The 17,520-nt window shown below is 43.7% G+C and overlaps 1 protein-coding gene across 1 annotated transcript in view; it reads left to right on the forward strand.

Moving 5' to 3' along the window:
• TG (thyroglobulin) overlaps window positions 1-17,520 on the forward strand; it is a 422,996-nt gene that overhangs the window by 27,155 nt on the left and 378,321 nt on the right. The window contains exons 5-6 of the mRNA XM_029587208.1: window positions 7,303-7,506; window positions 11,577-11,736. Of these exons, the coding sequence (XP_029443068.1) occupies window positions 7,303-7,506; window positions 11,577-11,736 (364 nt within the window). The remainder of the gene's footprint in view (window positions 1-7,302; window positions 7,507-11,576; window positions 11,737-17,520) is intronic.

Raw genomic sequence — 17,520 nt, forward strand, 5'->3', positions numbered from 1 at the left:
GCAAGCGGGAAGCAGAAAGGGATACTCTGCAGAGATTACTAAGCTTAAATGCAATTATTCCAGTCCTGCTGTGTCCCCAAAAAGGAGGGCATCTTCTGCCCCATTCTAGATCTGCAAAAGGTGCCTTGCGGGTCCCGTGTTTTCACATGGAGATGTTGCGCACAGTTATAGCAGCAAGTCTGCAGAGGAGAGTTCCTGGTGTTGTTAGACCTAACAGAGGCTTACCTCCATATTCCCATTCGGGTGGACCATCAGCTGTTTCTACGGTTCAAGTTGCTGGTACAGCATTTTCAGTTCCGGGCTCTCCCTTTCGGTTTGGCCATGGTGCCCTGAACCTTCACGAAGGTGATGGTAGTAGTAGCGGCAGTCTTAAGATGAGAGGAGAATTTGGTCCATGCATATCTGGATGACTGGCTCATTTGGGCAAAGATGAAGGAATGCGATCAATCCATCCAGCGGGTTATGGACAGGTTGAGTTCATTGGGTTGGGTGATAAATTTGGTGAAGCGTCATCTGGTTACAGCCTAGTCATTGAATTATCTGGGCGTGCGATTTGATACCCAGAGAGGCAGGGTGTTCCAGACCACAGACAGATTAATGAAGTTGCAGGCACAGGTGATGCACCTGCTACATCTGCCTGTGCCCAAAGTCTTGGATTATTTGCAGCTCCTGGACTCTATGGCTTCCACGTTGGACTTGGTTCCGTGGGCGTTTGCTCACATGCAACCACTCTTGTCCAGGTGGAATCTATTGACAGAGGAGTATCACATGCCTTTACCTCTTTGAGGAGAATCCAGGTCCAGTCTCTCATGGTGGCTCTCTTGCCACAACTTGGAAAAGGAAGTGTATCTGGAAGCACCAGACTGGGTGGTTGAGGGGGGGGGGGGTGGTATGCCGGGGCAACAGCGGAGATGGCCTGGTCCATCAGTTGCCTGGAGAAAAGGGCTGTCCGCAGGGCCCTGGAGGCATTTCTGCCCTGGGCCAGAGGTCAGATGGTGAGAATTTTCTTGGTCAATGTAACAAAGTGGCATACATCAATCATCAAGGAGGGATGAGGAGACGCTGTAGATGTGGAGGCTCAGAAATTGTTTGTTTGGCTGGAACCTTGAGGGAATAATGGCATCTCACGACACAGGAGTAGACAATGTGCAAGCAGATTTCCTCAGCAGGCAGCAGCTAGATCTGGGGGAATGGGAGTTGTTCCTGGAGGCCTGGGATTGCGTTTGTGCCAGGAGGGGTGTTCCTCAGTTGGATCTCATGGCAACGTGTGCCAACACCAAGGCGGTAAGATTTTTCAGTCTCAGATGGGAAGTCGGGTCGGTGGGGCTAGATGCTCTAGTGTGCCTGTGGCCAACAGGAGTCTTGATATACCGTATTTTTTGCTCCATAAGACGCACCTGACCATAAGACACACCTAGGGTTCAGAGGGGGAAAATGGTGTGCTAAACTGGCACTGTTCCCGGGCATCTGTGCGTCTTATGGAGCGTCCGTTTCCGGCATTAAAATTAGGGGTGTGCATACAATTTTTTTTGTCTCCGTTTCATTTTCGGGTCTGGGGAAGGCCATTTCGGTCCACTCCCTGGATCGGAAAACTTTTATCGTGCTATTTCGTGAAAAAACACAAAACAAAACAAAAACCCCACCCTAACCCTTCAAATTGAATTAACTACAACCCTCCCTCCTGACCACCCCCCCCCCACAAGACTTGCCAAAAGTCTCTGGTGGTCCAGCGGGGGTCCTGGGAGTGATCTCCCCCTTTTGGGCATTCAGCTGCCAGTAACCAAAATGGCGCCAGTGGCCCTTTGCCCTTACTATGTGACAGGGGCTACCGGTGCCATTGGTCGGCCCCTGTCGCATAGTAGGATGGCCGGCACCATCTTTAAATATGGCATGGACCATCCATTGCTCCTACCATGTGACAGGGGCCAACCAATGGCATCGGTAGCCCCTGAAAATGGTAAGGATAAAGGGCCACTGGCGCCATTTTGATTGCTGGCAGACAAATGCCCGAGAGGGGGAGATCACTCCCAGGTTCCCCGCTGGACCACCAGGGACTTTTGGCAAGTCTTGGGGGGGGGGGGGTCAGGAGGGTGGGGGGTTGTAGTTAATTACATTTTTTTTATATTCGCTTCATTAGACGCACAGACATTTCCCCCCTCTTTTGGGGAAAAAAAAGTGCGTCTTATGGAGTGAAAAATATGATACGTGTTTTCTCCTTGGCTACTTGTTGTATGAGTCTTGCGGTGCATTGAGATGCATCCAGGAAAGGTGGTGCTGGTGATGCCGGAGTGGCTGCGTTGGCCGTGGTTTGCAGATCTGCTGTATCTCGCGATAGATGGGCCTTCTAAGATTGACTCATCTGCCAGGGTTGCTTTGAAAAGGACCCATACTTTTGGATCAGGAGGATTACTTTTATCTCGCGGCTTGGCTTTTGAGAGGAAGAGGTTGCACCAGGTATTCTGAGGCAATTATTTTCACATTGCTCCAGGCTAGAAGGCCTTCTACTTCTCTGGCATATGTCAGGGTCTAGAAGGTGTTTGAAACTTGGTATTTGCAGCAGCAGCTGGACCCCCTAATTGTGGACATTCCTCACATCTTGGCTTTTTTACGGCAGGTTTTGTCAAAGGGGCTATCCTATAGTTCACTCTGTTCAGGTTTTAGCCTTGGGTTACCTCTAGGGGCAAGTTGTGGTAGAGGTCTTTGGCCACTCATCCTGATGTATTTCAATTCCTGAAGGGAGTCAAGCATTTGCAACCTCCAGTACAGAAGTTATGTCCAGATTAAATATCATCGTAGTGCTATGAGTGCTCTATGAGTCTCCATTTGAGCCCTTATGGGGAGCATCATTGAAGAACCTGTCTTTGAAGGCAGTGTTTCTGATAACCATATGTTCAGCCAGAGAGATTTCAGAGCTTCAAGCTCTGTCCTGCAGGGACCCCTTTTTTGGGTATTTCTAATGACAGGGTAATGCTGCGAACGGTCCCATCCTTTTTACCAAAGGTGTTTTCCTCCTTTCCTATGAATTAGACAGTGGAACTTCTGACCTTTCCAGAGTGGTCTAGGGAGTCACCACAGGAAAGGAAGCTTCAACGTTTGGATGTACACGGACTCTGTTGTGGTATCTTAAAGTCACTAATAGTTTTTGGCTGTCGGATCATCTTTTTGTGTTGTTCGGTGGTGCAAAGAAGGGAGATAAAGCTTCTAAAGCTACAATTTCTCATTGACTGAAGGATACCATTTGCTCCGCTTATATTTGTAATGGACGTGAAATTCCAGCAGGTCTGCGAGCGCATTCTACTAGGACACAAGCAGCCTCCTGGGCAGAGTGTCAGTTAGTGTCTCCTCAGGAGATATGCAGAGCCGTGGTGTGGTCCTCGCTGCATACTTTCACCAAAAGCATTACTGATTGGATGTTCAGGTGCAGGAAGATGTGACCTTTGATGAGAGTGTTCTGCGTGAGGGTCTTTTGGGTTCCCACCAAGTCTAGGGGTGTTGGGTACATCCCACTTGTCTGGACTGATCTGGGTATGTACTGGAAAGGAAAATTGGTTCTTACCTGCTAATTTTCTTTCCTGTAATACTACCGAAAGATTGAATTTCCTGGAAGTTTTGGAAAGCTTATATCAGAAACTTGCAGACTGTAAATAAGTTGAGATGTTGAAGTTAAGTGATTATTATCTGTGTTTTTCTGGAAGCAGGAGAGGCTCCAGTTTAGGGGGTTCCAACCCTGAGTTACCTGTTCGCCCTGTAAAAGGGGAAGGTGCCCACTCAGGGGCTTTGGTACAGGTCAGTACAGAGGGATTGCAGGTAGCACTCTCAGATATGTAGCAGTGCCTCAAAGATTTTGTTCTCTGCCTCCATCTGCTGGTAGGAATGCAAAACACACTTGTCTGGACTGATCTGTGGTATTACAGGAACAAAAATTAGCAGGTAAGAACCAATTTTCCTATCTTGACTGTGTGGTCATCAGAATAAGTTTTGGAAGCTTTGCACTAGATTAAGGATTATCAAGAGGTTTTTTTTTTTTTTTTTGGGGGGGCCACATGCCAAAAAACAGCAACATCCCCATAAAGGATGTTGACATGCCAATGGTATCTGGGATAAGTGGGTCATCCCTGATGGTATGCAAGTTCCTTGATGGTGTTCCGGCTCCGGTCTTGCTGCCTGGTTTCCCCTTTCTCCCGATCCTGCTTCTGCCCACAGAATGTCAGTGCTGTGAGCATTTTCAAAAAATGGGGACTAGCTGTGCTAATCTCATGTATTGCGATATCAAGATGATCAGCCTATTCATTTCGGAATACTTACGCTGCTGACATCATGTGAGTAGAGTGGCATGCCAGCAGGAAGTTGATGGTATGCCATGTCAGGGTTTGCTGCCTGATGCATCAGATTGGAGTTTCTCAAACCGGTCCTCGAGTAACCCCTAGCCAGTCTGGTTTTCAGGATATCCATAATGAATATGCATGAGATATATTTGCATACCCTGCCTCCATTGCATGCAAATCTATGATATACTTATTTGCTGTGGATATCCTAAAAGCGAGGGGGTATTCCAGGACCAGCTTGAGAAACACTGCACTATATTTATTTATTTATTTCATTTAAATGTATTTATAATCGGCCCATTCAAATATGTGTTCCCAGCCGAATACAACATTTAAAAATAACAAGACCAAGGCATATTTACATTAACCAAAATGTTGTGTGGCACACCAGCTACTGCAGAACAGGCAGGGTGACATAGAGAGAACTGGCATGGCCAAAAGAAGAGATAAGGAAGCACTGAAACCCCAATCTCTTCCAAAAATTAAAACTAAAGGAGAGAAGGGGGCAGAGATTCACAAGGACCCATCACAACGGAGCAGTGTTCAGGAGCTTTTGGAAATTAACAGACACAGGGAAGGCTCAATGGCGGAACACCGCCATCTGGAAGGTCCCAGGTTTGATCCCTGAGTTGGATTTTCTACTCCCCCAGATTGGCTGAAAATGCTTCAGAGGCAGCATTCTCAGGGTAACTCCCAGTGGCTGGATTCAGGGTCGATGATTATAGGGTTCCGGAAGGAGCGCTGGTGCATAACTTCTAGGGATGTGCATTCGTTGGGCCATTCATTCCATTCGTTTCATGAGTCCACACGTACCTCGCGGATGTATGGTATGCACATAAGAACGGATGATACGTGCCTATTTTATTAACAAGATATGTGTGTACCATACACCTGTGAGGTTTGCGCTGAGCCATGAAACGAATAAAACAAATAGCCCAAGGAATGTACATCCCTAATAGCTTCCTGGCCCAGGACCATCGCTGAAGTGATCAGACTAGGTATGTTGATGTGGGGGGGATTGAGAGGGGGATTCAAAAGCAGAGAAGAAAAATCCCTGAGTGGTTTTGAATGAAGGCTCATGACTTGGCTGGGAATTATAGAGCAGGAGGAAATTGCTAAGTCTAAAAAAAAAAGAGAGAAATGAATTGACATAACTGTGTCAGGGCAGGAGGCTCCAGAGGCTTAGCCACACTACCAGCTTTAGGTGGGTGTGGTTACATATATTCATATACATAGAGAGAGGGAGAGCTAGACGTGCATACACACGGCATCCAGATAACTGTTGTTGGTCTTGTTCCTCCAGTTGTTGCCTGTGAATTTTTCCCATCATCTGTGGCAACAGATGATGGGAAAAAGAGAAGGTTTTAAAAGAGGTTTGACAAGTTCTTGGAGGAAAAAAATCCATAAGACATTATGAGCCAGGTAGACTAAAGAAAGCTATGGCTATGCCTAGGGATGAATAACAAGAAACAGATCTACTTTTTGGGATCTGCCAGGTACTTGTGATCTGGTGTCGCCATTGTTGGAGACAGGCTGCTGGGCTCAACAGATCTCGATCTGACTCTGCATGACATTTCTTATGTTCTTATTGTAACCCTGAACTTGGAAATACTTTAAGATTCACAGGGTCAATCACAAAAACTATTCAGACTAAGTTATATACACAGTCACCACCCAGTCTTCAAGCCCCATTTAGTGGGTTCCTTGTTGGTGGAGTGGGTGAGAATATTCTCCAGGGACCAACCAGAGGGGTACTTTACTGACACAGAATACACTTTTCCTTTGATATATCCACAGCCTGAAATAAATAACTTGAATCAGAAACTGTGTGGTCACCCCTCTCTGTTACTGGGATCCCCCTTATTCCACTTTGAAATGTAGGGCCTCCATCAGCTATTCCAGCTGGAATTTAGGGACTATCAGGAGTCTGTACAACAAATATTCCTTCCAATTTAGAGTTCTTTAGAGCACTGAATAATGCTGTAGTTCTTGTAGGATCATTTCCTTTGTTTCTCTTTTGTACCAGTTAGGTTCATCCTTGACTCTCTGATGTACTGTATACTGGATGGGTTTTGGGTGCCACTTCTCTCTCCTGCTTGATGTGCTTCCTCTGAATACTGGATGAATATCCTCCCCTTCTCCAGGATTATTGCATTGTGGGTATGAGAGAACCAGAAGGGTGGGAAAACTTCCTTTCAACTGAAAATCCAAATTAAAGGTTCTCTAACATCAAAAGTTAAAAATCAATCAGAAAATATTTCAAATCTCCATGTACCACTGAATTGGGCCTACGAGCCTAGGATTTCTGAAGTTAAGAGGGAACTAAAAAGGAACCCTCTTCTCAGACTTTCAACACAAAAATCGACAACTCCTCTAGGGGTCTCTGTCTTATACAGACATAGGAAACAACCACTGAAGCAGCCCCATATGGGGGTGCTGAGCTATAGATGGTATGTTCCTCTCGCCTTCTCTAAATGCCTAGCCCTTCTACAAGGCCACACCTTCATAGGTATCCAAGGAGTACTACATTACATTCTTATCTCCATAGATCTTTTGGATCTGGATGATGAAGTGTATGACGTTGCATTTGTGGGTTACCCATGGCTTCAGAACTTGTTCAGTAAAGCTTCCTTGGGTTTCAGTCACAATTTGGCTTTGCTATCGTGCAAAGAAAGGTCTCTCCTGTATTTCCTGCTGTGCTTTTCTGTGCCAATCAAAGACAAACAATTCACCACATAAATCTGGAAGACTTTGAATTATAAAGTTGGATGACCATCTCTATCGCTATCTCCAGTCTCTGCTGTCTTTAACCCCAGCTCAACTGATCACCTCCTCACCCAGTAGATACTCTTGCTGCCTCCATGCCTCAGTGCCTATGGATTCCACCCTCAACTCTATGAATATTTCTGCATGAGTAAATTTATTTTTGCTTTTGACTTTTTTAAAACACTAGTTTCATTTTTGTATTGCATTGTAGGCTTATCCTTTTGCCAGCTGCAGAAGCAGCGGATCCTGGTGAGTGGCTACATAAATCGTACCAGCACCTCATACATACCCCAGTGCAGTGAATCAGGAGAGTATGAGCCAGTGCAGTGCGACCTGGTACTTGGGCAGTTCTGGTGTGCTGATTCGGAGGGGATGGAGATCTATGGAACACGACAGAAAGGAAAGTTAATGCAATGTAAGTAGCTTTTAGTAAAATGTGTTCCCTCTGTTTTAAACTAGTTGAAATATGCTAAAGATCTTGAGATCCATATTCAGACACAGTCAGGCTACCAAAGTTAGCTGGATAAAGTTATCGAGCTAAATTTGGAGGTATATTTTATAGCGAAAACACACTATTGAATATAACCAGCTATCTTAAAGTTAGCCAGCTAATTATAACTTCCTAACTTTAGGACAGTTCTTTGGCCTGACCTGACTTAGCTGGCTAAGTTAACTGCTAACTCTGAATATTGGAGTTAGCCGGTTAACTTAGCAGGCTAACTCAATTCCTCGGAATGCCCTTAACTTAGCCAGCTAAATTCTAGCCACCTACCGTATCAGATAGATAAAGTTTAGCCAGATATGTATCCAAATGTTCATTTAGCTGGCTAATTTCTGAGTTAGCCGGCTAAATGCTTTTGAATATGGACCTCTCTCTATATAGCAATATATTAGTTGTTGAGAGATAAAGACCTCTTAGCCTGCACGATCTGCCCTATTGAGACCTTATTTGATCATTTAGCGCTAGCTTTTTTGGGGGATGTGAACTGTGCGGATGTCCAAGGGAGCGCCACCATAACGGTTCCCCATTCCCTGCTGGCACCCTTCCAACATCTTCAGGCGACAGGCTGCAACCAGCAGCCCGTACAAGGAAGTGGGAAGCAGCTGTGCAGTCTGCTGAAGAATGCGGGAGCCTCATGCAGAAGGTGGAGCTGTTCTGTGCCCTTACCAGGGCTGAAATCACCAATGAACCAGCCAGGAAGAGGCCCGAGGAAGCACTGGAGCCTGCATGAGAACCGCCTCTGCAGCAGAAAATGGATGTAGCCAGGAATGAGTGCCCTTCAGGAAGGGTTGCAGCCTACACGGAAGAGCCGTTGACATGGCAAAGCCGAAGCAGGAATAGGGGCTTCCCTGCCAGAGAGTCTTGGGTTACAGGTAGGAGGAGGGACTCCAGAAAGGAGAAATCACCAAGACTATTCTAACATCCTGCTGGCAAGGAGGCGGGGGATAGAGGGTCAGAGAAGTATTTGCAGCCTGGCAGATGTTGGGGGATGGAAATTACTGCTGCAAACTAGGGGGAGGTTGGGGAAGAGGGGGGTCAGGGGATAATGGTACTAGGTAGACAGTTTGGAAGAGCGAGAGAGGTGGGGGCAAGGAAAGGGTGAGGGGAAGGGTGAGGGCAGAGGAGAGAGAGAGAGAGATAGAAGCAAGAGGGGAAGAGAGAGAATTTGAAGGCAGATGGAAAGAGAGGGCAGTGGGATCCACCAAGCCCCTGTCACTCTTTTTTTTGCGGGGTTGTAGGACTGTAAATTATTTTATTCTTAAATTTCACTTGCATGCTTGTCTGATATTATAGTTTGTAATGTTGTTGTCTTTTAATCTTCCACTTCTTCCATAAAAAGTGTTATTTCTTTTATGATTTCAGCAAGCTTTATTTTCTGTTCTTGATGTTTATCCTGAATATATTTTGTTCATGCTCAGATAATAAATAAATAAATAAATACTATTTGCTGTTTTTGTGGGGGGAAGATGGGCCAATTTCAGTTTTCAAGCAGGGTGCCAGTTATTCTAGAGCTGGCCCTGCTCCTACCACCATTGAGACCTGTCTCCATCTCCAGTCATCTGTCTCCTGTACCTATCTCACCTAGGATTAACATCTGTCACTGTTTAGTTACTCCCGCTTCTGTTGGTAGACAATGCCAAGCATCTCCTCTTTGTCCACAACAGTAGTCTTTCCTCATATTTCTTCTTGTCTCTCTTATTCCAACTTTGTATTCTGTCCCCTGGTCCTTGAGCTGCTGCGGCATCAGGAGTACAGAACCAGCATAGCCCAGTGGTGCAGGAGCAACCAACGAAACTGACGCACAGCGCAACGCTTCATTGCACGCGCTAAGAACAAGTGACACCAATAAACCCAGTTAACGGTGTAACAGGTCCTTTATTTAGCCATCACGGCCAAAACCGTGGAGAGCAAACTGCCCTGGGTCATTGTCATGCACCAAGACTTTAGGGGAGCAACTTCATACAACATCCTTGTAAATCAGCTATTGAAGGGATGCAATCATTGTATTAATAACCCAAAAATATTTTCACAGAATGAATGTGCAAATCTTCATGGAATTTGGTGTGGAAGACAAAATTTTTCCCTAGTCTCTGGTTTTGACTGACCTGCCATGTTAATGCTAAACCTGAAGGCATGAATCTTTTCTTTACATCTATGAATTTCCTGTATGTAAGGTCCAACTGGGATCCCTGCTAAGGAGTTGGCCTAGTCCACAAGGTCATGCAGTGCAGTGTAGATCAGAGGAACGTGCAGTCTTTGCCACAGCACCCTCCTTGGAGGCTGCTGCAATAGCCAAATCCAGATTCCATATCAGTGAATGAACTCTAATGGGTAGTGTGGACTTTGTAGTTAGAAGTTACAAAAACAGTACACTGATTATCTTGCACTGCAGATAGTCTGCACTCTGTAGGCCCAAAACTCTGGTGAGGAGCCTAGGCCCTGAGTGAGAGATCTGCTATCACTTTCTCTCCCTGTAGCTGGTGAGCTAATTTCTCTCTTCTTGTGATTTTTGGTTTTGAGAGGAAAGCTTTGTTCTACTCTTCCCTTCCAGGAGGAAGGGCAGAGGCCACCTAAGAGCTGGTGTAAAGACTCTGTTCCTCTAAGGCCTTGCCTCTTATGAGACAGACATAAGGAGTTTTACTTTGGTGGCTGGAGGTTTCTCAGAGCTTTTTGGTATCTGAATAGCCACTCCTGTGTGGCTCAGCCAAAGAAACTCAATTGCCCACTTGGCATATCTTGGTAGAAGGGGGTGGTTAGTTACCTATCCAGTACCATACTGGTGGGGTAGAGAACTGAAGGAGAAAAGTTATCAATCTTGTGCTTGCCCAGAGGGAGATAGAAAGAAGATGCCAACCTGATATGAAGAGGAGAGGAGAGAGGAAGAAATTGAAAGATCAAACACTGGATCTCAGCTATGGAAAAGGAATCCTCAGACAATTAAAGAAGATCCTTTTACAATGCCCAGGGATAGCCCTAAGGGTCTAGAAGAGAACAGAGGGGACCCAGTGAAGTCGAGGGAATGCAGATACAGATCTGATACAATTTTATTTCTGTCAAATGGATGTGACAAGATACAAATGTACATAATGCCAGATGATTACCATTGCAGAAGAAATTCAGTAACGTTTATGTTGGAACTCATCCTGGAGTTCTGTTTATTGACATATGGAAGATCAGAGTACATATAACACCTTGAATATTTTTTTTCTCCCAACTGAGGAGCTGTACTGGGGCAGACAGAATGAAAGGCAAGGAATTAGCCCCTTCACCTAAAGGAAAACCCAGGTCAGGTTTGCATGAAAGATGTGTTAGCAGCTGAAATTTGTTAAGAGGAGCATGTTGGAAAGGAAAGTGTAAAACAGAGGTTATTTCAACACACATTTTAACCTCCTTTTATCTGTCCATGACTTAAAATGTAAAAAAATATTGATTTTTGACCAGAGGGGATACATGGAATTAAGGGTCAACAAGCAATCTGTGGTTGATACCTTTTTATTGGACTAATTAAATACAATGAAATGGTATCAGCAGCAACTTGTTTGTTGACCCTTAATTCCACATATCCAAGTAGACTAACATAGCAATTCTTTGACCAGAAAAAAAAGGAATCTTTTCTTTTATCTCTAGGGCTCCCTCATCACCATTTTTCTTTTTTACTCCCCCTGAATCCACCCCATGATAACTTGGCCATCACAACAATACTTCTCGTCCAGGGCAAAAATCATCACTCCCTTGGGAATCGGGCACATACATACCCTATATGTGACCAGTAGGCAGTATACAATGGTTGGGGCTCCCTCTCATCAAGTGCTGGTAGTGCTTCTTCTTTTGTAGCACTTCTTTAAACAGGGATAGTTGGTGACTTTGAAAATGTCCCATGGCAGACGTTGCCAATACTGAGCTCAACAAGGAAATGAAAAAGCCAGTTGGTGGCAAGTAAGAGACCATTTGCATTTCTATCATTTCATTTTGCTTGTTGTTAGGTCCAGGAAACTGTGAGATTCGAGATCGACGCATTCTCCATGGTGTTGGGGAAAAGACGCCCCCACAGTGTTCAGCAGATGGAGAATTCTTGCCCGTCCAGTGCAAGTTTGTCAACACAACAGACATGATGGTGTTTGACCTCGTTCACAGCTTCCCCAGGTAAAACAGGTCATCAAAGGTAGATAACATTAAAGAGTACTTTTTCCATTAAGTTGGGCAGGGCTGCTCCTTGAGGGTCCCTAACCGGTCAGGTTTCCAAAATACCCCTAAGGAATATGCATGCACACTGCCTCAATTGTATGCAGATCTATTTTATGCATATTCATTAGGGTTAACCTGAACACCTGACCAGTTAGGGGCTTTTGAAGACCACAGTTGCCTACTCCTGCCTAAAACTGCATTTTATTCTAGTAGAAATAGGATGACCATATAGCTCCATTTCAACATGTGACAAGCTTGGCTATTCAGGGCTTGCCCCATTATGTATATACACTTATAGTTCCAATTTTCTCTTAATTTCCCTAAGAAAATCAATGGGGTAAAACCAGCTCTGGCTCAGCTTGTCCACCTTGATATGGAACTATATGGTCACCTCTGCTTTGACCTGCTGTAGTTTGAGTTTTGCTCTTTGTTGGCATCCATTAGATATCACAACTTCTATAGGTAGGACATCTAGAACCCCATCCCATTTAAATTATTGCTGCATGCCCTTTGTTCATCAGATTTCACCTGTACTGTACATGTCTTTTCGAACTGGATTTGTCAGATGGTGCTAAGCTAGCATGAATACTTAAAAGTGTGACAATCTGTTAACTGCTCCAGTGTTTGATCAGACCCTTTTCTGCATCAACATCATGTCTATGAAATAAAATGGCTTCAGAAGCAAATCAAAGCAAAAAGAGATGTAGAGAGTTAAAGCAAACTCGACATGATTTAGGAAAGCAGCAGTATTACTTATCAGGCTTCCAAATATTCTTTTCTTTTCCTTAGCTCTTCCTGGGAGTAATTTGCAAAGGGACTTCTGTACCTAAATCACTATTTTGCTTGCAGAAGTGACCTTTGATAAAATTGTTCGATTGCTATGTGGGTAAACTTAAATGCATATGTTACGTTCGCATGGAAGTTTACCCAAGATGAGTGAAGGAGCTTCTTGGGGTGAAGCTGGGAGGGGTTTGAATTTACGCTCAAGACTTTATAAAATCTGGCAGTATGCACATGCATTTTCAGGAAAAATCTGTGCATGCCAAACAGCAGGTGTATCTTGCACGGGGTAGATTTGGGTAACTTTCATAGTGGAGTTAAGCGAGTAAATTCAATTTTGAAAATTGGTGCAATGTCAGTGTACTTTTGTCCATTTTCGTTGGTAGATGTTTTGAAAATTACCCTCCCCATGCTGACCCATATGATTGTGACACATTTCTTTTACTTTTCCCCTCCCAAAAAGATGTTTTATTTTTTCAGGCTTAAACATGTTGTAAAAAGATGTGCACTTTGATCGTGACCATATGTCCTATTTTATTTTATTTTAAAGAATCTGCTGGCCTGTGATTTTTAATGGAATATTTCTTTCACGAAACAGAATGCTGTATTTATACCCAAAGGGGGTGTTTTCAGAGAGCTGCCAGCACAGGCTTAACATGGTGCTCGCACAGCACTGCTGTGCCCAAACTATTTTAGATCCAATCTGAGAGTGGCTGTGTCAGGAGAACCTTTCTTTCCTCTCCTGAGAAATGAAATTAAATGAAATATCTGACTGCATTGTTTAAAGAATTGAATATTTTGATTATACTATTGCTGTAAGTTTTATTTGTGATTTAATAAGCAGTCACTAATGGTTCTTCTGTTTACATAATGTTGAAAGGTGTAGATTTACAGAATAATGTTGAGTTGCCATGTCACACATTGGGGTAGATTTTAAAACATGCGCGCGCGGCCTACATGGGCCTTGCCCTGACTAAAAAGTCATGGGATAGGAGGCGATGTCCTTTCGTGGATTACAAACTGGTTAAAAGACAGGAAACAGAGGGTAGGACTAAATGGTCAATTTTCTCAGTGGAAAAGGGTAAACAGTGGAGTGCCTCAGGGATCTGTACTTGGACCGGTGCTTTTCAATATATATATCAATGATCTGGAAAGGAATACGATGAGTGACGTTATCAAATTTGCGGATGATACAAAATTATTCAGAGTAGTTAAATCACAAGCAGACTGTGATACATTACAGGAGGACCTTGCAAGACTGGAAGATTGGGCATCCAAATGGCAGATGAAATTTAATGTGGACAAGTGCAAGGTGTTGCATATAGGGAAAAATAACCCTTGCTGTAGTTACACGATGTTAGGTTCCATATTAGGAGCTACCACCTAAGAAAGAGATCTAGGCGTCATAGTAGATAATACATTGAAATCGTCGGCTCAGTGTGCTGCAGCAGTCAAAAAAGCAAATAAAATGTTAGGAATTATTAGGAAGGGAATGGTTCATAAAACGGAAAATGTCATAATGCCTCTATATCGCTCCATGGTGAGACCACACCTTGAATACTGTGTACAATTCTGGTCGCCGTATCTCAAAAAAGATATAGTTGCAATGGAGAAGGTACAGAGAAGGGCAACCAAAATGATAAAGGGGATGGAACAGCTCCCCTATGAGGAAAGGCTGAAGAGGTTAGGGCTTTTCAGCTTGGAGAAGAGATGGCTGAGGGGGGATATCATAGAGGTCTTTAAGATCATGAGAGGTCTTGAACGAGTAGATGTGACTCGGTTATTTACACTTTCGAATAATAGAAGGACTAGGGGGCATTCCATGAAGTTAGCAAGTAGCACATTTAAGACTAATCGGAGAAAATTCTTTTTCACTCAACGCACAATAAATCTCTGGAATTTGTTGCCAGAGGATGTGGTTAATGCAGTTAGTGTAGCTGGGTTCAAAAAAGGTTTGGATAAGTTCTTGGAAGAGAAGTCCATTAACTGCTATTAATCAAGTTTACTTAGGGAATAGCCACTGCTATTAATTGCATCAGTGCATCAGTAGCATGGGATCTTCTAGGTGTTTGGGTAATCGCCAGGTTCTTGTGGCCTGGTTTGGCCTCTGTTGGAAACAGGATGCTGGGCTTGATGGACCCTTGGTCTGACCCAGCATGGCAATTTCTTATGTTCTTATGTTCTTATGTGTAAAAAATACATCTTGACTGCTTCCTCAAACTGAACCCATGGTGTCTTAAATTGGCTGGGTGAATTAGTGTTCAGGCATCCAATCCAGAACCTCCAGGTGGGAGGGACTGAGGGGAATGGATGGCTTTTTATTAGAGTGCTAAAATACAGGGACAGTGACATCTGGTGGCCAGATCAGGAGGATCTGCCACAATACCTTTTATTTGACCGTCATAAGAATAAACAAAATGGGAGATTCAAGATGGTGGCCGCCCAGCTTCTTCTTGCTGACTAAACTGTATTGGTCTCAGATTCTATCTGTTCCTTTATATTGCTTTTATAAGTTATCTTCACAACAATGGTAGAATGGAAGTGCAGAGTGTGAACTTATCTTTTCAAGCCTGCATCTGCTGTCATCTGATCCATGGATCAGTTTGTGAGGAAGTCTTCGAAAGGAAGTGCCTGAACCATCTTTAGGAGCCCCACCAGGGGTTGGCTTCATCTGGAGCTCCAGTCTTGGAAACAATTCTGAGCCCACTGACCACACCACACTCTTTGTGCCAGAAGGCATTGCTACATCTGGAACTGCTGTGGTGCGAGTTCCTGTTCTGATGGGAGGATTTACCAGCACCGCCAGAGGAAGCTCAATGAATGACAGAGGCAGGAGGAGGTTCTTGTAATAGAAATGAGCTGGGAGTGGCCTCCTACTCCCACCCCAAGATGTGCCGTGGTTACGACTTTGGAGGAGTTATTGGCTTTCTCAGCATGGGCCTTAGGGAGTGAGATGATTGCGGGCAGCCCCTGAGAAACAGCAGTCGTGCCTTGAGTTGAGAGATGTGGATTCCCAGGATCCTTTTCTGTGCCTACAAATAATATTACTCTTGAGCAACTCTTGATTAGTTACTCATGTAGAGAATTTGTTGCCTGGCTGTGTTACCAATTTAACTTTGACTACTGCTGAGTTAGGATCCAAGCATTCCCTTAAACAGCATAGTTTTAAATTCCAGGGCATAGAGGGGGATGTCTCCTCTATCCAGGTGTGTATCACCATAATCATCTGGGATAACCTGGCCACACAGATACAAGATCAATCTCCACAGAGAAGACCAAAATAACACCTACTTTTCAGAACCAGATCACTACATGAATGACCTTACAATTAGGTGAAAATTTTCAGAGGGGTACCCTGTTAGTCTGGTGTAGCAAAATTGACAGAGGAAAGTGGCACCGTATAGATGAATCAATTTATTGAGGCATGAGTTTTCAAGGACTAGAATCCACTTCGTGAGATTTGGGTAATTAAGGGAAAATTTAAAACAATCCAGGAACACATGACTTTTGGAGTTAAAATGATCAGACACTGGGGGACAGTGAAAGAGGAAGCAGAGAATTCACCTGTGCCTGATTCGGGGGCAGCCTGCACTCGAGGAGTGCCCAGAGTGGCATCATTAGGAGGCACCGATTTCATCTTTAAAATCTCCCGACCTGCGGTACTTGTTTGGGGCAACTCTATAGAGGCCACTGTAACAAATGATATAGATTTAACTGCCTTTTTGCAAGATTCTCAGCTGGATATTAAATCTCAGGCAACTTTATTAGTGGTTTTTGCTCTGGAACCTGAAAAAGATATGATTTTGAAAATGTATTTTCGTATAAAATTGTGTACTTTACATGGTAGTGGGGTTAGCTAGAAAGTTTTTTTTGTTTAATAGAGAATTACCACTAGCTTTTAACTGAGTTTCATGTTTTGTTTTTTTAAAATACCAGAGGAATATAATATAGCTTGGGAATATCACAAATCTTTGTATTAGATTGTTTCTTTTATTTTTAGTCCCCCATTTGTGGTCTAAGGTGTGAATTGACTCGATCTAGACGTTAGAATCCTGCCCTTTAACAGGCTTAATGGATTAAGTTACACTGAGTTTAAACTTTCCGTTGGTGATTGTATTTACAGGAGCTATATCTTGACCTTGATCAAGATATAGTATTTACAGGAGCTATATCTTGGTCTCTTGAAATCGTTATTTATGTAAAACTTGATGATTTTGACTGTTCACGTATTGTATTAACTGTTATATGTAAAATTTGTTGCTACTCTTGTTTTTCTGTATAACCTGTTATATGTAAAGCCTGTTGCTAAATTATTGTTTACTGTAAACCGAGGTGATGTAGACCTATACGTACCGCGGTATATAAGAACCTCCAAATAAATAAATAAATAAATAAATAAGGTTCAAGGTTACATTAGTGGGATAAACCATCTTGTTGTTTTTTATTATTATTATTATTATTATTATTATTTCTTCTTTTGAAACTATTGAAATTTTTCTTGATGTCAGACTTGTTGTTATTGATTGTAAGGTTTTGGGTGGACTCTTGGACACTGTGCAGCTGACATCGCCCACGGGGGGAAGTCCCGTGAGGGGCCACAGGTCAGGCTCAGCTTTGGGACACACAACTCAGAGTTATATCTTTTATTAGACAGAGTTGAGAAGCCACCAGAGGTGGCAGTAGTGAGTAGAGATGAAGCCCGGCTGGGCTAGGGTTCCTCAGGATACTGGAACAGCGATTCCCCTATGGCTGTGCTGTAGTGGAGAAAACTGAGATAGTGAGTACAATGGAGCATACACAGAGTTCTGGTATAGAGCCTCGTTGGTAAAGTTACTCACACAACGGTTTCTTCCGGAAGGTGACACAGAAGCTGGAATAGAGGCAGGCCCTCGAGGAGCGAGTACCTGGTTCCAGGGAACAGCTCTGAGGAAATAAAGTTGGTAACTCACTGATGATGTAGGC

Source organism: Rhinatrema bivittatum, chromosome 2, assembly GCF_901001135.1.
Source record: "Rhinatrema bivittatum chromosome 2, aRhiBiv1.1, whole genome shotgun sequence".
NCBI lineage: Eukaryota > Metazoa > Chordata > Amphibia > Gymnophiona > Rhinatrematidae > Rhinatrema > Rhinatrema bivittatum.